This window comes from Falco rusticolus, chromosome 8 (assembly GCF_015220075.1).
Source record: "Falco rusticolus isolate bFalRus1 chromosome 8, bFalRus1.pri, whole genome shotgun sequence".
Taxonomy (NCBI): domain Eukaryota; kingdom Metazoa; phylum Chordata; class Aves; order Falconiformes; family Falconidae; genus Falco; species Falco rusticolus.
Genome location: NC_051194.1, coordinates 39,465,424 through 39,485,983, shown reverse-complemented (window position 1 = coordinate 39,485,983; position 20,560 = coordinate 39,465,424). Strand labels below are relative to the sequence as shown.

Sequence of the window (20,560 nt, the reverse complement as noted above, 5' to 3'; positions counted from 1 at the left end):
CCAGAAGTAATTTGCTCTACAATACAGTAATTATCCAAATACCCCTTCTGGGGGCAAGGCCACATGCATTGACAAGCCAAAGCCCCACAGCCCCTTAAGATAGAAAGATCTCCTTTATTAATGAACCCCAACAGTATTTCTTCAGATACAGGAGTTTTGAACTCAAATACTCAGAAGAAAACAAGTTAATATTGCATTATTCTCATAAGAAATACTGCAACTTATTTCCGGTAACATATTGCAAAGCGAAACAGCTTGAAAAGAAAAAAAAAAATTAAAAAAGAAAAGAAATTAAGTCAATCAAACTGGAATTAAGGTTTTGTTTCTTGGAACGATCGAGTCCTCGCAAGCACAGCTCGTTTCTGCAGATTACTCCCCAAACTGTCGTACAAACAGACCCCGATTGCTTGAATTCCTTATGAGCCCACAGAGGTGCAACATTAAAAGCTACGATTATCGGGTAGCAAGTGCCCCAACCTTTGTCCTCCACGGCAGCTTCAGTGACCCTGGCGTTAACGGGTTGTGAACGTCTTCCCCCTGAAAGAATGCAGAAAGAGGTCAGCACAGTCCCCAGCTGTTTTGGGGTCCCCCAGGGCAGCTACAGGGCTTTTGGTGGGGCATATACTTGCACCGAGCTCTCAAAGCCAGGCAGGCACCGCTGGTTCAGAGCTCACAGGCGTTTATAGCTGCGGAACCAGGTCACGGGGCTATGGGGAAGGGCTGGCTTTCACAGAGGGGACAACCCCGTGGCCCCAGAGCAGAACAACTAAGGGGACATGCCAGGACACACAGCGAAAGGACACCAGGGGGCCTCTGGGATGAGCAAAGGGTAAAGGACCCGAGGGAAACACGTTCACACAACTCTTCTCCGCCCACTTCCCTCTGGGCTGTTTTATTCACAAGAGGGAGCCAGCTGGCCAGTCAGCGTGGTGGCCTGGGAGCGCTCCTGGCCCCAACCACCTGCTGGCCAGGGGCTCCAAGGAGCTGCACACGCACCAGGCAGGAGGAACCTGTTCCAGTGCCCACAAACCCCCGGGAAGCACGGGGCCACCCTCCCCCGGCCCCGCCGTGAGCTGGAGCTGCCCCCAGAGCTGTTCAACCATGTTTAACACAACAGGGGAAAAGCCCCACGAATGCCACATGGACAGGCCCGGGGACACACACGCAGCGGAGACACTGGGGCTCGCAGAGCTGTGTACAAGCCTTTCACATAGCACCTGCCCGTACAGGATTCGCCACAGCCCCAGCTCCTCAAAGGACATGTGAGGCAGTAAGTGACTGTGGCGGAGGGAGCACCAGGGGTCCTGGGAGTCCAGTCACCTCAAGACACCCAAGCAAGCACTTGACTGTGAAACACCCTCCTTCTCTCTCAGATGGGGTCCCAGCACATCAAGCCCTGGTCTGGTGACCCCCACAGCATCCCAGTCCTCCCCAGACCGGATTACGTCAAGCTGAGAAGGAGCAAGCTCATGGCTGGCTGAGAAGCCCAGGGAGCTGGGCCTCGCTGTGCTACTCACGTGATTGTTTTCATTTCTTTTTTCTCTGCATCTGGACGGGCACGGTTCAGCACCTTGAGGAAATCCGATGTTTTTGCCCTCATACGTGTGTGAATATAGGCCTGCGTTTTGTAAGGACAAAATGGGGACCTGTCAGGATCCTGTATTCATAGCTGAGATTTCAGGACACAGGGCAGGAGCTATCTTTCTGCTTGCTGGGAAAGCACCTAGCTTTGCATGGCCATGGTGCTGTGAGGGGAGTTCAGGAGGCAACGGTGAAAATGGCTGCCTGAGCCCTGGTCAAAGCCAGGTCTCTCTGAACAACTGCCCTCCTGTTCTCAGAAAGGAAACCAGATCCAAAAAGGGGAAAAAAAAAAATTCTACTTCGCTGCTACGATGGGAAGCAAACAGGCACTGCCTGTGCCAAAGAGCAGGGAGAAGGGGATAATGCATCACTTGCCCCCCCTGCATGACTGGGGAGGGCAATGCCAGACCCCAGTGAGTTCTCAGGGGGGCACCTCTGCCCTGTGGCTCCTCCGCTGCAGCACCCCGGTTGGATGGGCTGAAGCTACCCTGTATCCCCCATCCCCTCAGTACCTTTGAGCACTTGATGTGATAGTGCAGGTAGTCCCGGAATGTGTGGATCAGGTTTATGGTGTTGTCTCTGGCAGCAGCATTGGTGTGACGGGGGAACAGCACTAAAAGAGAGCGATACAAACTGTTAGTGCCTCCTGAGGCTACCAAAGGGCTTCACGTTCCTCCAGTACTGGAGGCTTCAGGGTGTGCTGCTCTGAACACCTACTTGGCTCTCTACAAAGAGCCCTTTACTATGACACAATATAAAGATTAAGCAGCACTTGTGATTTTAAACACAGGGCTTAGCAGCACTTTTCCATGTCTCCCGCAGCAGCCTGGACACAGCTGTGCACTCTGGAGGATGCCGGCAAGGCCAAGTGCCCAGAGATGATGGCACTGTAGGAAACTGCATGATGCTACTTCAGTACTTTGGAGCAGCAAATGGAGGAGAGAGTTAAGAGGCAGACAAGGGCAGCCAGGCTGCTCAACTGATTTCAAGATCCAGTCTACCCTTGACCAGCTTGCTGGCCCCATGACAGAACCAGACTCGATTACTGCAGGGGCCTGGTGGCTTGCTCTTTCCAGAGGCTGCTGCTGTGCTAAGCAACTCAGATCCAAGGCCTGAAAGACCTTTTTGTCTGGATGACGATCTCCAGTTTCTCTGGAAAAGACCTTTTCCTTTGAACAGGGCAGGGTTTGGAATTGGCTCAGCCTTCAGCACTGCTGCCCAGGAGGAAGTGGTGACTGCTGGCCAGCACCTCCGCAGGCAGGGGAAAGTGGCTCTTTAAGAGATGGAAGTGTTTGACCCAGAGCAAAGAGGCACAGCTGGAGAAGCAGAACTCACTGTCCCACTCTCCGATTGCTTATCAAGCACCACACAGATGCCTGCAGCTGGACAAGCTACAAATACACTCACATGAAACCTCCCACAGGAAACATCCAGTTTCCACAGTACTGCAGCAAAGCTACTCTTCCCTTGCTTCCAAATGCTGAATTTATTTTGTAGGCAGACACTAAATAGCTCACTGTCTACTTCCACACCTTGAGCAGAGCTGAGGTGACCCAGTACAGCAAAGGGACACACCAAAGGGGACAGACAACACAGAATCCAACTCCAGAGTCCCTTCAGCCTTCAATGACCAACTTGAACACTCAGGGAAGGTGAATTCCTTCATGCGGCAGCAGGAACCTCTCTCCTCCCCGAGTGTTCCCAGGCCTCAGAGCTGCCTGCTTACCAAAGGTGATGTAGCCAATATTGTCGCCAACAGCTGCGTCTGTGTCTTTCAGCTCCAAGGGCGGCTCCCTGTGGCTGAAGAGCACTTGTGGGGCTGTGTGACTGGCCCGGCGACCCTCCTTGAACTCCTGAACAAGACAAAGTTGAAGGTGAGTCCCACTGTGACAGTCCAGCAACACACTAGGAAAGCAAATGGGATTTCCCCATGCCCACTGGACACTCCTGCAGGGCAGCTGAGCAGGAGGTTTCCCTGTTTTCCCTGAATGGGATTAATCCATCAGGCCAAATCTTGGGAAAACAATCCTTTTTCCCAGCTAAACCAGACCAAAATGCACAGCTGTCCTGGGTTTGCACGTGGCCCTAGCACAGCCCCTCAGTTGGGGTGACTTTCAGCCTTGCACTTCCTGCCACGGGTGTTTTGTGGAAGGGACACCCCCGTCTCAGCAAACGCATGAGACAGCACAGCTCCTGCCAGAAAGTCAAGACCATCAATGCTTCCAGGGAAAGCAGGCAGTGCCCATCATCCCAAAGGAAAGGAAATTCTCAGAAAGGGCTGCAAGGTCTCCATTGCACCTAGTGTAAAGACTCTTCCATGTGAGAAAGCATCTCCCACCAGGAGTCTTTGTCTAGGCATTAGAAGGCACCTATAGGGTTTGAAGATTATGTGCAAAGCCTGCTCTTCCTAACGCTTCTCCACACCTTGAAACAACAGATCACTTCTGCCAGGGAACCTGACAGCAGCATGACCCCACCTCACATGAAATGAACTGGCTCCGCATTTCAGGACTTACAGGACTGTCCCTATGCCGGGCTGGGAAAGTCCAGACACCATTCTCCTGCCCCAAGACAGGGCAGCCTCTCCTCTGCCTCACAGACCCCCAGCCCAAGCTACACATCAGCCACCTTGGCCTCTCCTCCCTTCTGAGCACAGCTCACCCTGGGAAGGGCAGGAGCATCTGTGCCCTTTTTAGAGAACTGAGTAGTTCACTGTGGTTTCCTTAACAAAATGCTTAGCTTGCACTTCGCCTACTTATGCCAGAGGGTGAAGTACTTCAAATGGCTTCACTGGTTAGTTAATGGTCAGATTTTCTCCATGACAGCCCAGATAAGCAGCCACCATGTGCGACTGGGCTGCGTTACGCAAGAGCAATAGCTGGAGGGAAGGAGGCAGCGTGACTCAGAGTGGAAATTCTTGTGGCTGGGCAGGAGCAGGGTTTGCTGTTGTAAAAACGAAGAACTTGGGACATGGATACTCTGGGACAGCTGCTGCCTTGAAACCCTGCCACCTCCCCGGGAGCCTCACAAACCCTGTTTTGTTCACCTCATCCTCCTTCAGTGTTTTAAAAGCTAAATTCCAGGCTGTGGGATATGCTGGTGGGGAAAACCTCAAAGCCAGAGAAGATGCCTTGCCCATGGCTAAAGAACACAGAGAGCAGAACTGCAAGATGAGACTCCCATCACAACAGACACCGCCCTAGTGATTCCCAGTACAGGTAAACTGGTATCCAGCAAACTGGGACAGTAACTTGCTGTCCACAAGCCTGTCAGCAGTACAGCCTTGTACCCCTGAATGGATAGGCTAAATAAAGCTCCTCTAGCCCTGGGAACACCCTGCAGGGCCCTGCTCCGTGGCCATGACTGCGCAGGAAGCTGCTCAGGTGCTTCAGCAGACACAAGTGAGCTAGGTGGGCCAGCGACATGGATGAACACATGCACCAACATGCACTGAACCTTCCTCAGCTGTAAACAAACGTCTCAATCACCACAGGCTGCACGCAGTCACTAAGAGACATGCAAAGCGTTTACTACGGGCTTCTGAATGCTTCCTGGCTGAATGGCAATTGCAAAGAGTAGCTGAATCCAGAGGTACTTGGCATTATCATGACAGATTAAAGCAATCTATTTGCAAACTAAGCAAATTCATAGCTTTGCAAAGCTTGGATTCAAGAGACCATCATGGCACGTGAGAGCAGCCACACTGAGCTGTGGAGTCTCTCTACAGCGTTTGAACATTAGCAGGAACAAACTTCAAGGTGAAGACAACTCTCAGCACCATCTCACCCCTTCTTCTGCCTCTACAGCCTCCCCACCATGCTCAGCTCCTCAGCTGGCTGGCAATCCCCACACCACAGCCAGCTGCACTACAGGGCCTCAAGGTGGATACTGAAGTATTCACCACGGTGTTTCTCATCTGTAACAGGTAATATCTTTAATTGCCCATATGAACAAGACCATTGATAATAAAAGATGCCAATGCATGTGTCTGGATTTGAAAATACACTGCCTATGCCATCCCAGTGCAGCTTGGAGCCCTGCAAAGAAAGCATTTATGTGCGTTAAGCTGCCTGTGAGCTCACTTCAGCCTAACATCTGCTTGTTTTGGCAATGCTTCTTTCAAGCAACAAGACATCTGAACTGAGGACCAGACCCTTTCCCCACAATTCAGTTTCCATACCTGCATAAACACCTTTCCGATCACCACATCATCGTCATCCTTAAATACTGTGCTGAACACAACTGTGACACGGTCCTTTTTTGCCTCAACATACCTGCAGATGAGTGAGAGAGGAGAATCGAGCTGTGAACCAGAGCCAAGAAGTACAACTGGATGAGGAAGCAACCGTGTGACGAGGTCAAGCAGATACAACAATCATTCACAGGCCTGGCTGCTGAAAATTTCCCCTCCCTCAAGACAGTATTTACAGGGAGCAAAACATTTCTGTTGGGAGCGGCCAATTCCTCTCCTGCATGCAGCCACAAGTGCTGGCACTAACAAGAGACTCTTGTTTAACACCCTGCAGCCTGAGGGATGAGCACTGCCCTCACTGGATAATTCTGACAGCCTAGGACAGGCCCTTATTACCCTGACAAAGTACAGAGCAGTATGATTTCCTGACTTTCCACCACAACCTACAGCTGGCAAACTCCTGTACTGCTTGGTTTGAACACTTACATTGTCTCATCGTCCCTGTAGTGGATGACAGCCCTTTTTTCTCCTTCTTTGCCCTCTTCCTGGAATTTGAAATACTTCTCAAAGACTGAAGCAAAGCAGTTGCGCTTCAACATGCCAGCTTGGTGCACGATAGCATCCTTGTCTGCGGGAAGGTTCTCCAGGTCGTAGAGCAAAGAGACATTGTAACCTAGGAGGGACAGCCACTAACCTTAATTATCTACGCAAGGCCTTAATGAAGTCAGAGACATTTTCCAAAAGAGACATATATAGTCCCACCTTTGCCTTAAGCCCTCCCAGAAGCCCCAGGAGTGAGTGTTTCCTACCCCAAGTATCATCAGAAGCCATGGCAACACACCTGGAGCTCCTTCCTGAGCTCCCAGACACAAGTGCCAGCTCAGCTGCTCCCAAGTTTTTGCAGTGAGTAGGAAGAGATGCTGTCACAGGTAACCATGGTTTTCCTGTGTCTCACAAAGCGTCTTTGAGAAGAACAAAGACCCCAACTGTGAGGAACAGAGGCTTCCCAGAGGAGGACTGCATCACGAATTACAGCCTGTGCTGCAAGCTACTGCAGCCCTGACTTACTTGAGCCACCTTTTATATTGTCATTCATGGTACAGAGAGCCCCAGATACCAAGCTCTTGAAGTGCAGCCTTCATTTGAGCATTTCTGAAGTGACTGAAGTAATTTTGGAATTGCATTCACACACATGAAGAGTAAATGTTACCCCAGGGTTACCTGATTCAGGATTTACCAAGTAGCTTCCATAGACTTTCTTCAATACCTAGGAAAGAAATTAAACATTGAAAGCATAAGCTGTCAGGGTTGTTTCCTCCTGCAAAGCCCAGGCCATGTGTGGTCTTCATTTAGAAACATCAAATTACAGCATCTGCCTCTCTTAGTCTAAGTGAACTTGGACAAATACTAAGTCATCTGCTTCTAGTATTACTGGCTGCTCCTGCTCTAGGTGTAGCTCCCTAAACCGCCACTGACAGGGGATGCACTGCAGGACAGGACTGAGAGCTGGAACTTTTTAAAGTTCTTGCTAGTCTTGAACTTGTATGGGGTAGAAAACCCCTCCATACACCCCATAACTTCAAAGGAGAACTGTAGCAGAGCTTGACACAACAGATCTAAGGGCTACAAACCCTTCTTCCCATTCAAAGGCAGATGCAAAGTGTGCCCCGTCCCTCTCCTTGTGGGAAGGCAAATTCAGAGCGGGGGTCATGTACCGCATGGCTGGGCGATCACCCACCCTGTCTCAGCCTACTGCAAGGGACAGATGGGGATGGAGAGGAGACTGCCAAGCAGCTTGGATGCCTCCCAGAAGCAGAGCCGCCTACAGCACAGCAAAAACCTTTATTCAAACGTAATCACTGCTGAATTTTACATCAATGGCAATTTTCAACTGAGCCATAGCTCTGTGTCAATGAGGGGGCTGGGAACAGGAGGTATTTCACAGAGAACACAATAATGCTGTGGCAGAACTGGCTCTCCTGGGATGACACCCACCACCATGCAGAGAGGATGCACAGGTTCTCTGCATGTCAAAAACCTCCTTTCAGCAGAGAGCCTGCCTGCCTGCTGCAGCCCAGGGAGATGCTCTTAGCAGGAACCCCACTTTGCGCTCCTCACAGTGGAGTTTCACCAAAGATGGAGCAGAAGCAAGCTCCATCATCTCCAGGGAAGCACAGAAAGCAACAGTTTGCTAACTGGCAATTTAAAAGTGTAATTTCTATTTAGTCAGCACTCCCAAGGCAGTTCTACAGAGATCCCATTTTCACCCTAAAAACCTGGGAAGTTGCCTTCAACCAACCACCATGATGGCTGCTGGTGCATAGTGGCATCGGCCACTCACCCACCACAGCAGTTATCTTGGGATCAATCCATATTGATCCTCACTAAATATGTTGTGGGAGTTCCACCATTTGGGCTGCTTGACTCTCTTGTTTGCCAGCAGCGGTACCTTTCAGTAGCAGGCAATGCTGCTCCTAGAAAGCTCTGCACAAGGAACCAGGAAAGGAGGACACTCAAACGTATTTATTCTGACTTCGGTATGTCTTGCAGCAACTCACAGGAATTTACTTCGGGTTCAAACCACCTGTTTTCCACCAGACTCAAACTCATGGAGCAGTTTCCTTGTTTTCCTCCAAGGACAGGCACCCAGAGGCAAAAGCCTGCTTAAGAGCCTTGGGTGAACCTCATTTGCTACTATGTGGAGATTTGAAAACTGACTCAGGAACTGAGTCATACTTCCTGCCTCAGCACCCAACCACAGCTCAGACAGGCTCCGTCTTTCTACCATAAATGGCTCTCCACAGCCCCGGCCCATTCAACAGGAACTGAACCAACTGCTTCACACAGCAGCAGACAAAAGGGAACCAGTCTGCAGATCATGATCTGCCACACACAGCAGGAGCCCATCACTTGCTCTCAAACATGGTTAGAGTAGGAACAGCAGCAAGGATTTGCCTTGGTGCCTGCCTTCAACTTGTGGACTCAGCACATCAGTCAGGGAAACTATTTCTATGTGCCCAGGCCTCACATTCATTTGGACTTTCAAAACTTGTGATGTCTTTTGACTTTCAGGCTGCAGGGTCATATAAGATGGCTTTTTATTCATGAGAGTGTGTGAACACACTCTGCCCTTGTCTTCCAGCAAAGTGGGACTCCTGGTTGGCCCAGGGCTGCTCCTTTGACCACTGTGAGATGGGAGCACAGGTGCTTCTCTAAGGGTTGGATGTTAGATCCATCAACATTGCAAAGACATTGGCTACACTAAAGACAGTATTTGTAGGCTCAAGACCCAGAGATGCTCACCTCATCAGCACCATGTTCCTGGAGTTCCTTGTAGAATTTCAGAGAAATACTGACCATCACTTTTGTCTTGTCTCCATTGGGGTTTGAAATATGGTAAAGGACTCCATCAAAGTCTATGAAGCAAGCAAAAGAAATGTGAGGGAACAGGAGCCAATTCCTATTTCTGAGGAAGGTTTTCCCTACATGTTCCAGGAACTGCATAAAGAGACACTGTTCCCCCTGCTCCAGCCCTCACACATACACCAAGAGAGAAACCCATAATTAAAGAAAGCGGTAATGTCATGTAGGGAGACCTGTTACCATTGAAAGAGCTGAAACAGTTTTGACACCTGTCCATCATCTAAAGTTTTAGTCTACTGTCATTTAGTATCCCTGGAAAATCTGCTTATGCTCAACACACGAGGATACAGACACACAGAGATTGGAGCCTTCTGGATGGCCAGCACAGAAAGTAACTGACAAGGCCACCGGGCCAGAGCTGCAGCCTGGAGGGGAAAACATCTCTGCCAGCAAAGGCATCTCAGCTGCTGCCTGCTGAGACAGCTTCCACTTCACTGCAGACTGGGCAGAGAGGGCAGGAGGCAGGGAAAGGCAACCCTCCAGCTACCTAGCAAGCTCTACTTCCCCATGGAGCTCTGCAGCTTACAAAGATTTTTGATAACAGAAGCAAAAAATCGGTTGCTGAAGGAGCACTTGAACTTCCTTGGCACTTCTTGTCCTGGAGAGTAAACTTCAGGTGATGAATTCATCTTGCCTGTCACCCTGAGCCAGCTTTCTAACAACCCAAACCAGATGGTGCTAAAGACCTAATGACAAGTAGCATCAAGGGCAGGACTGGAGAATACACGAGGTAAAAAAGAAGAGCTAGGTAACAAAACCACACCAAAGATAGCTCTGCCACCACTGAACTCACTGCTGTGGAGAAAGTCCCAGGGAAGGTGAATGGACAGAGAAAATTGTGGGGCAGCTGACAAAGCCCCAGCTCTGGGAAGGCTGCGGGGTGCCCACACCATCTGTCCCTGCATGGCTCTCCGCCCCCTGCTGCAGTGCCCCACAGCAGGCATAACCGTGGGCAGACTACTTGAGCCAGCCCTTTTTTTCAGAGAAGTCAAGAGAGCTGCAGAGCTTACCTGCAAATGTTACTTCTACTGCCTCTGGTTTATTTCTAAAAAGCAAAGAAAACAAAGGAGGTAAATGAGAATGCAAACAGCAGCCTCCAAGCTGTGAAGAAAAGAGGATTAATTTCCAATGCTTTATTTCTCACAAGCAGCTCTACCTGAAAACCCCTCTGTCTCCTGCTGTTCAACCAGCAGGTAACCTTCAACAAGGGATCTTCAAATTCTCCTCATTCCTGTACCCACCAGTTCTACCTTAGATGATAGGAAATAGGTCTTGAAGCTGGCAGAGACTGTTATTATTTGTAGCTTATTAATAGATTTTGAGATAGCAGATTTCCAGTTAGGAATGTTTGAAAAAGCTAATTGTCACTATGGAGTTTAACAAGCACATTCTCCACAGAGAACAGCCACAATCCAGGTTTGGGGACAGAGGCTCCTTTGTAAGTTCCTGCGATACTAGTTCATGGAAGAGCCTTAGAGACTGAACAATCCTTCCAGACGCAGTGCCACCTTTGCCATCAACAGCAACTCTACAAACACACTGATATAACTCACTCACAGAGAGGACCCTTCTGCAAGTTTGGGGCTAGGAGTGAACCACAGAAGGAAACTTTCCAGATGTGCATTTCATCCCGCACCCAGCACATCCCTTCCAAAATACCCCAATACTATGCCAACTACCTCTGCAGGAAAACTGTACATCTGGGTTTGCTGTAACACTGCCCAGTGTGGTCTTTGGGATCCTCTCATCAGCAACAAGAGCACCTTGCAAGCCAAAGGCACATCACGTCTTATGTTGTGGGTATGAAGATTTCACAACATCTTAACAGACCCTATTTGCCAGTTTGTCCACGATTTGTAGATTAGGATCCTGTGAAAGATGTAACTGCTTCTGAAAAGTGATTTTGTTGGAACTGGCACTATAAACTGCTTCAGCAGCTCTGAGGGGACTAGTATTAATAGGCCATTCTCCAACAGGGAGCAATGCAAAGGTCTCCATCAATGACAGCAGGGGTGGAAAAATGAGAATAGGATAAAAATGCAGCTGTTTCACTGTGTATCTCCACTTACTTTTCAAAAGCAGTTGACATTAAACAAAGTACAGGCTAATGGCTGTTGCTAACAAATCTAGCCTCTAAAGCAGTTCATTCACACCCACCTGAACCAATGTACTGAAATAACTCCTCAAACCAAAGCCAGTGTGTTGAGACAGCCTTGTGGCCTCAACTATGCTGCTGCTTCCCAGAGACCAGCTTCAACCTTTTCACCAAATATTGCTCTGTCCACACACGTACATGCTGCTAGGTACTAGCTACACCTCAGTACATACACAGAGAAAGGCGGGGGAGCAATGACTCTAATTTCCCTCACCATATTCTGGAAAGGTTTTAATGACTTCCCCCCCGCCCCCAGCAGAAAGCACTATTCTTCCATCAGCTTTTTTGCAGACAGCCTCATTCCTGGAAGCCAGGAATGACCGTGATGTGCTAAATCTCAAGATGGGCAATGCAGGGAGACCAAGGCACAGAACAGCACTGATCCCAGACCATGCATTGTGTTAGCAACATTTTACTCAGGTGGAAAGGGAGGAATTAACTTCCAGCCAGAGATCCTAAGTGGAAACGATGAGGTGTGGCTGCTTCTTGAAAGTTATTAGCTGTGAAAAGCAACAGACCTTTTTGTCGGGAGGCTGGAGAGCCTCTGTCTTTTGTGCAGCACTGCTGAAGACAAAAACCACACGCTTGAAAGAAGCTGAGCGAGTGCACCCAAGGCAGGTCCTTTAGTTTAAGAGCTGTGCCAGCTACTTGTGACCTCTCTTCTGTCATCTCCCCTTCCCAGCTGGGCCTGAGACAGAGGCTTAGCAGGCATCCCTGGCTGCATGTTTAACCCAGGCTCTTGGAAAGGGGAGCAATTCCCCAAGCCACATCCAAGTCAGTTCAGCTCACCGAGTACTGCTCAGAGCAGAAATAAAAGAAAATCCTGCTGATCCCACTAGGTCAGTCAATGCAGACATGTTTCTTCTTTTAGAGTACCACACTCAGACTTGGGAATCAGCTTGGATGGCAGTATAAATTTTTATAAAAAAAGAAACCTATGTAGGAAGCTTTAAAGATAGCACAGTCAGGCACACGAGAGCTAGGAATATTAAAGAGGACACATCCTTAAATCATTGTTCCATTTTCTCAGAATTACACCATTCAAACCCCATTCCCCATGCACATGGAGCTGACGCCTCCCAGAGCCCCAGCTCCCAGCAGAGCCCCTAAACACAGCACCTCCCTCTCAGCAACACAGGGAAGACTGACAGCCAGCGCACTGAAGTAGTTTTACCTAGGAAGGACAACGATTCCCCTGCTCACTCACCCAGTACCCCAGGGGAAGGCAGAAGATCACTGGTCACATTATTTAAGAAGCTGTGTGAGACCATGTACCCAAAGTCGGTTAATGGCTCTGCAGGAGAGCCTTTGTTCTGCACACAAAAGCCTACCTCTAACACAGCCCCATTTTTGAACCTTTCATCGTGCAAGCATGATTTCTTAAAGAAGTTACTGTAACACTGATTTCCCAAGTAGCTCAATTCTTGTACTGGGGGATTTTGAGGAGGGGAGATATTTAAAGGAAAAGCAGGTAACTGGGCAGAACTTTGGTGTGCTGAATATTCAACTGCTTCCCGGCACAGCATCAGTGAAGCGAGTGCTCACGTGAGCTGCATACAGAGCTCCTTGCAGCCGCGCTGGCCCTGTCATCTACTGCAGGGTGTTTTTTCTGCCTTGCCTGGCACACGCTTAAGTAACCCAGGCCTGGCCTGGCCCAGGGGAGGACAGGTAAAAGTATCAGAAGTGTGACTGGGAGCAAAGCGAGCTCTCGTAGCCCTTCACAGTTCAGCAGTCTTATAAGCCCAAAGTTTAAAGTGCTTCTATTTATCTCTCTGGCTCACCTTACCAAAGCTATCCTGGCTACTTAAAACGTTTGTACAACAGAAAAATCACCCATTTTGCTACCTGAATTGTTCCCCCATCAAGAATTCCCCAGGCAGAAGAGAGAGGAGCTCTCACCTCCAGCCTCCCGCGGCTTCTGGACTCACAGCAGACTTGCGCATGTCATCACTTCCCCTTGACCTTCCACCAACAGAAACAGCAGCAGGAACGTGCTGAACACCCCGCAGAGGCACAGCATGTCCTCTTGGTGTTTAGCCCTCCCAGCCCACCCTGCTCTTGGGCAGGTGAAGGCTTGGAGCAGGGGATGCAGTAGGCCTGGCACCAGGGCTGCACCACTGCAGGCCGGGTACTGGTTACCATCAGGTTACTGGCACGATCCCAAAGGGCTCTGCCTGGTCCAGTGCTGTATTTTTCCCCAAAGCGCTGTTATAATATTAAATCTGTAATTCCCCCCTCCAAGCAATTTCACAACATTTAGCATGCTCCAGTGTCCCCTGCCTCAGTGATGAGACCCATCCACACCTATGGTGAGAATTAGCAGTTTAGCAGCTCTGTGCAGAGTGACTGTAAACCCCAGCCATCCTTTTTGTGGTTTACTTTGAAGCAGGGTTCTGGGCAGCCAGGACCTCATTTGGGGTTCACTTCCACCCCTGATTCAAGTCTCTCTGAGAACCAGACTAAGCCTGGTTAAGCTCAGAGGATCTCAGACAGTACAGCCCATCCGCTCCTTGGGCAGAGAACTGCTGCGACTCCTGCAAGCTCCTTACCGCCAATGCTACCTGAAACATAGCCTCCCCCAGCGACCTTCCCTGTTTGCTACCCTCTGTCCCAAATGGACAATAAAACCAGCTCACATAGGGAATAACTGAGATGGCTCCTCTCTGCGCTAAACACCAAATCCAGACCAGGCCTTTCTGCAAAACCCTGCCTGAACTCAGATGCTAAAATGGCAGCTGTTCTAAGCAGCAGCAGCGGTCTGCTTTCTGATAACACTTACCAGGTCTGAAGTAAAAATCCACACCAAATCCCACCTACTCTCTGCTTTTAACAATAGAAGACCCTGACAGGTTTTATGTCTTCTTGCCCACATTCCTCCTACTTGTCTCCAAATGGTTCCTATGGTCTGTCTATCTAATACAGAGCCAGCTCTAGATCAGATTTTTCACCCCAGCAGAACATCCATGAAAAGCCACACTGCCCACAGAGAGACACCAGTGAGCACTTTAGAGCAACAGCAAACCTTTTTTTTTTTTTCTCTGACAGCATTTCCTCAGTTTTGACTCAAACAACTTCCAGACTCCCCCGCTTCACTCTCAGGCCACAGAGGCTCTTAGCCCAATGTTACAACAAATCTAAGTACAGAAGAACAAAGACTCTAATTATACAGGCCAACAACCATATTGAAGCACCTCCCACATCACAGTTAATACCTGTATCAAATAAAGGAGGATGGCAATTATTTTAAAAGCTGCAGGCATGCAGATATTCTAATCTCTTGCCCCAGAGGAGAGGGGCTGGGGGAAAGAAAGGGGGTATTTCAAAGCTTAAAGCCCTGAGCAGAGCTTTCAGATCACCAGAGTCAACACACAGTTTGGCAAGAGCATGCCAGATTCAGTGACAGACTGCAGGCTCTCACCAGAGAAAGGTCACCCCAATAAAAAAATTATGAGCAATGTCTAAAATTATCTGAACAGTTCTTCTATTCACGGACCCTGCTCAGCTAACAAAAGCTACTCTGCATAAGCTGCGGGAGCGTATGTAATCAAAGAGCTCCCATAGCTCTGGCAGCACACCCACCACGAACTTGAACAGGAGTGCTCTGTCAGGCGAGCAACACCAAGTAGCGTATGGCAGCCCCCATACCTGCTACTTCTCCTCTCTTGGTTCGGTGACCCCTCCGTGCTCAAGCTTCTCCCTCGCTGAGGGCCTGGCAGCCTGGAGGAGGCTGGCTGGTAGGAAGGCATTGGGATTCCCAGTGGACAAGGCACGAGCTGGTGCTGCAGCACGCAGGTCCAGGCAGGTCCACTTCCAGCCAGGTCTGTGCCCTGTACATCTCCGTTCCAGCTGCGGGTACGTAGCCCACAGTTCCCCACCAGGGTGATCCAGCGCTCAGCAGGTCTCTGGGGAAAAGCCTCATTTTGCACACACCATTCACTACACTTCTTTGGTATAGCAACTGATACCCACTTTTCTCTGGTGTCAAACACCAGTGGCTGTAGTGAGAACCATTCTCAGAGGATAATACAGAGCAGGCCTCTCTTGGGAACCTGAGATGAAAACTGAGGCTGGAGCAATGACAGAACAACTTGCAAAACATAACACTGCAGATCTGGGCTGCTCTCCCATGCTGTTCCTTGTGCTACTCCTTGAAAGCAGAGCACTGCCTAGTTCCGGACAGAGGTGGCTCACAATCCATCATTAATGCAAAGTCACTTTCACTGGTGGCTGAAGCCAGATGTGCTGTGGCAGCCCAGGAGCTACTCTCAAACACCTACAACATGCTCAATGTGGATGGCCAAGGTTTACCACTAGTGCCACCTATGCCATGCTGAACCCAAGGATACTGCTTTCTGCCAGCCACATCATCCAAGTGCTCCTCAGAGTCAGGCAGGCTGTTTCAGCAGGCGAGGATGTGCTAGGGGAGGTGTGCAGCTCCAGGCTGGGCTTGTGAGGACACTGAGCCAGCACCTGCCACTGCTGCTGAAGGAGGGAGGGCTGATCCCTGCTCCTCAGCTGCGCAGCCTTCACACAATGAATGAGATGAGAAAACTCATCTGGGCTAAAAATACCCAGTTTTGCCTGTTTAATTTTAGCCTAGGTCACTTCCCCAATCCTGCTTCCCCTGAAGCCACAACAATGCCTGTGTCAGCAAGAAGGAGGGGGTGGCAAAGAGCAACCTCTCTTTTCAGTGGGGCTGCTGATCTCCCCTGAAGTGCCACAGCGACAGATCACCACAGCCACTCCTGCAGGATGTTTCTCAGTCATACCTAGCAGGACACAAAGCTCCTCTACCCTCCCAACGTGCCTGACAGCCTCCAGATGCTACTTGGTCTCCCCACAATGAACTTACACACGTCACATCATGAACACAAAGTTCACACTACCTCGTTTCAACCCAGCACTCAGCCTGCTGGTCTGAAAGGCTCAGCTCTACAGTTGACTAGCACCAAAGAGACCACAGATGGGAAATACCAAAAAGCACGTGGGTGCAGCTTCAGCCCAGCTCTCCAGCTATCTCACAGGAACTGCTCTACATCAGGGAAGTTCAAGCTTCAGCTGTGTTCCTATGTAGCTAATAGTCATGAAGCCCTGCAGATTTGTACCTATTAAGAAACCAATGGTTTAATTCAGGATTCTCTTCCCTCCACCCCGACCAAGGGAAAAAGCACACTGTTCCCCAGCTATGCAAATTTGTTTTCTTTTGCACAGCAGATAAATACTAAGTAACAGTTTGAGGCAGGTGATTAATTTATCAGAGATTTATAGCAAGCTATGTATGGCTGGAAAACCAAACACCCTGTGAAGCAGCCTTGTGCCACACTTTCACTGGAGTCAGTTAAATTAGAGCAGGACAAAATGGGACAGCAAATCTGTTTTGGGAGGCAGTTCCTCCCCATGTGTTAAACAGAACAAGTACCAGGTACAGAGAACAAGCATGAAAATGTTTTATACTTAAATTGTTTGTTGTGGGTTTTTTCCTTTGTGGTTAGCAAAGGGAAGCAATGATGAGAAACAAAATCTTCCAACTGGTAGAGCTCATCCCCTCACATCAGGTTTCTATCAGAAATGGGAAAACCCAAGTATGACTTCAGCTTCTAGGTGACTTCTTAAGTCCAAATAAATTAGCCAAAAGCTTATGGAACATTTTATTCTCTTGACACCTACAAAAGCTCACAAGCTGCCTCATTTTAACACGCTTGTTCCCAGGTACTGCAGCAGTTCAATGCTTGGAAGTTTCAGCAGCAAATTTCTAACTCCAGTTATTTCAACAGATTCTGGTAGCTTTAGGCCTTTTATTTAAAAATGTGGTTGTTTTAAGGAAATGGATTTAAAACAAGAAATTACAATATTAAATAAAGAAAAAAATCAGATGCATTGAAGTCCATTACCTGTCACTACCTTGATCTAAATACCACCATTCAATGGTGGCTGTCCAAGGATGTAATATTTCCATGGGGTTTACCCACAAAAACAAAATAAATTTGGAATTACCCTGTTTACAGGTGGATGCTGCCAAGCCCCAAGGACCTTGTCAAGGGAGGACTCTCAAGACATAGATTAGGCCCTGCCTCGAGGCCTGATCCCTGCAGCCCTGCCGAGGCACCTTCCACACTGGGAACTCCAGAGACAGCTGATGGACCTCCACGCAGAGTGGATTTTGACATATAATATACGACAATAATATTATGAGCAGTTATTAGCTCCAACTTCTAAATTTGACCTCATTCTATACGATAAGGTGAAATATGAAGTGCCTCTCATCTGATCATCCAGAAGAGTTCTGCAGGGAGCCCGCTGAATCATGGCCACAATGCAGCCATGGGAAGCAGAGGGGAGCAACACAGCCCATGTCACAGAACAAGCCTCTGGCAAAGGATTTGGAAATAAGCCTCACCTTGCCTGACTCCCAGCCTGGTGCTGAAGCCACCAGGCACACCTGGCTCTGAGACAACCGCTACAGCCAAATCTGTGCATCTGCCCCAGTCTTGGTTTAGAGCAAATAATGCAAAACCAATTCTGTCAGTGTCTAGACTCACTCCTCCCAGTTGCCGAATCCCTCAAAGCCTGACCTTGCCCTGACTGTCCTGTGTCCATTCCTAAGACAAGCCTTGGGAAAGGCATCACCAAAATCATGAAATACAGGAAATCCCCTCCTTTCTCCAGGCTCGGTGCCACAGGAATGACCCCAGAACTGTGGCCAGAGGGAAAAGAAATTTAATATGAATAAACACTGCGTAACACCCATTCCCTAGAAGACTTGAAACCAGGACAGAAAAAAAAATACACCTCCCTGCACATCTTGGAACTTTGTCTCCACCCTGTGCTTGCCTGAACAGGAGGGCCCCAGCATAAGCAGAGAAGAAAATGCAGAAGTAAATAACTTCCTCTCCTCCAGCAACACACTCAAGACAGAAAACTTATCTAGAAATGACATCTAAAGAAAAGAACACGCCATAGATGAGTAAGAGGCAGAAGCAGAGCACCATCAGCAGCACTATGAATTGATCCAGGAACAATCAGTATGTCATGCAAGCATGCCAATGCAGAAGCAAGGAGGCTTTGCTGTACTGTGAAATGGAAATTTTGGGGGCCTGTGGGCTGGTGCAGAGTGAGCAAGTCCAGCTTTGGTCACACAGAGTTGGGGTTTTAAGGTGCATTTAAATGCTGCAGACTACCACCTACACATCACCAACACAGGGACACATGCACATTCTTCTCTCTCCAGCAGGAAGAATGCCTTGGTATAGACTAGTGATGAATGAGCATTTTTGACGCACACTATTAACCTCTGTACATATAATATTTTCTAATGGATGCAGCTGCAATACCATAGTAGTCACCCAGGAGCTCTCTCTTCCCAGCATGGTGCCTGCGCTCTGGGGAAAGGAAACTTGTTGCATTAAATGATCAAGCTCAAGAAGAGTAAGAAGCCTGCAAGCAGCTCAGCTATCCTGCAAGGCAGTGCAGTCTGTGAGGTTATTTTATGAAAAAAAACCAAACTCAAGCAACAAGTCAACTGAGAAGAGAAAGCAGAGGAAATGGCCTCTGTCAAAGTTCTGCACATAAAAGGCTGAGAGCTTCAAAAGCCGCTGAAGGAAAAGGTGACACACAAAAAGGCACCTGCCTGTGTGTGGGGTCCCTTCCCAGAGCAGCCTGGCCCATGCTATTTGAGGTGCCAGGGCAGGCTCCACCCTAGAGATAACACCACTGTGCTTTGCTTCTCAAGGCTTTGTCTCCGTACAAAGGTGCCTGGTGTTACTCACGCCAGCAGACAGCACAGTGAGCTTGGCTACAGATAAGGACATTTATATGAAAGGGACTCTCTTCCAAGCTAAGCTGTGCTCAGACAAGCACCTTTATAGCCCTGGTGCAACACTCGCAGTAAACAATCACTAGCTCCCCAGGGACTCAACTGTCCCAGCCAGACATGCAGGTGCAAACCAGCACCTCCAACCATGCCCCTAGGCCAGGACATCCACCAGGCTGGCACCAGGGGCTGTGGGCCTACATCCCTCCTGCTCTGGAAAGCAAAGGGGGTCAGGCTGGAATCTGCTCCCCACCCACAAAGCAGAAGGCTGAGGCCACAACTCCACACACAGGCTTCCTGTTCCTCAGCTCCCCACACACATTCTGTACCAGTGCTGGCACTATGCTGGGCCTGTTCTTATAAATGCGGCTTTACCCAAAGCAAACATCCCTGGAAAACTACCTTTCCCCCTTCCCAACTCCCTCCTTGCCCAGGCCCTCTTCTCCAGCTCTGCTCCCTCAGCCCACCTCAGCACCGCCATCTCCAATACCCTCCCCAGCTGCCTCCTCCCTCCCTGGGCCGCCACACTACCCCAGCACTAACCAACCTGTTCAAGCCCCACTCTGCCCTCTGATTATGCCTGTCTGACTTTGCTCCCTCGTCCCCCAGCCCTTCACTCTGCCCAAGCTATGATCAACTCCACGGCCCCCAGCTCAGTTACCCCAGCCCAGACCACCCTCCCCCAGTACAGACCCTCCTCCCAGCACTCTCACCTCGCAGACCCCTACCCTGTCTCAGCTCTGCCCTTCTGGCTCCCCAGACCCCCACCCCACCTCAGCGCCAACCCCTCGTCATTCTCCAGGCCCCCATCCTGCCTTGTCACCATTCCTCCAGCCCCCATCCCGCCCCCGTACCACCTCCTCCAGCTCAGCCCCTCCATCCCCCGACCTCCACCCTGCCTCGGCGCTCCCCCCGGCCCCGCTCAGCCCTGTCCTCCCACGGGCCCCCATCCCACACAGGCACCACCCGCCCCACCACCCGCCAGGCCCTCCCCTCTGCCCGGGCCTCTGGCACAGCCCTGCCCCCGCCAGCCGCCGTCCGCCCTTCCCTCAGGCCGCAGCCCCGGCCCGGCCCAGCCCCGCCGCCCCCGTGCCCGTCAAGCCCGTCCCGTCCCAGCGCCCCCGATCCTACCCGGCGGCCGCGCCCTCGAACTTCAGCGTGAGGGTCTCCTCGATGATGCGGTTGTTGACCTCGAGCAGGATCATGTCGGTGCCGGGGAGGGGAGGGGCTCTCAGGGCACCGAGGCCGGAGGGAGCCGAGCCCGCTGCGCGCACCGGGGACCCGCCCGAGCCTGCGCCGCCGCTTCCGCTCTCGCGCCCGCACGTCACTTCCGGCCCCGGCGGGCCGACAGGCGGCAGAGCTAGCGTGCCCGCGCCTCCCGCCCCGCCCTCGCCCGCCT

General features: G+C 50.2%; 1 protein-coding gene across 2 annotated transcripts; it reads right to left on the bottom strand.

Annotated features, from left to right (window-relative positions):
• Positions 1-94: 94 nt before the first annotated feature.
• ARPC2 (actin related protein 2/3 complex subunit 2) lies at positions 95-20,493 on the bottom strand. 2 transcript variants are annotated; one of them, XM_037397191.1, is made up of 10 exons: positions 20,293-20,493; positions 10,207-10,241; positions 9,077-9,189; positions 6,995-7,040; positions 6,260-6,446; positions 5,762-5,855; positions 3,308-3,434; positions 2,094-2,194; positions 1,518-1,618; positions 95-537 (listed from the first exon to the last, which is right to left on the bottom strand). In XM_037397191.1, exons 1-10 carry the CDS (start codon positions 20,364-20,366, stop codon positions 513-515), a joined length of 903 nt encoding a protein of 300 aa, XP_037253088.1. In that variant the 5' UTR covers positions 20,367-20,493; the 3' UTR covers positions 95-512. The 2 variants fall into 2 exon arrangements, with proteins under 2 accessions (XP_037253088.1, XP_037253089.1); XM_037397192.1 differs by lacking the exon at positions 10,207-10,241 and having other exon boundaries at positions 20,293-20,460.
• Between the last annotated feature and the right edge of the window lie 67 nt (positions 20,494-20,560).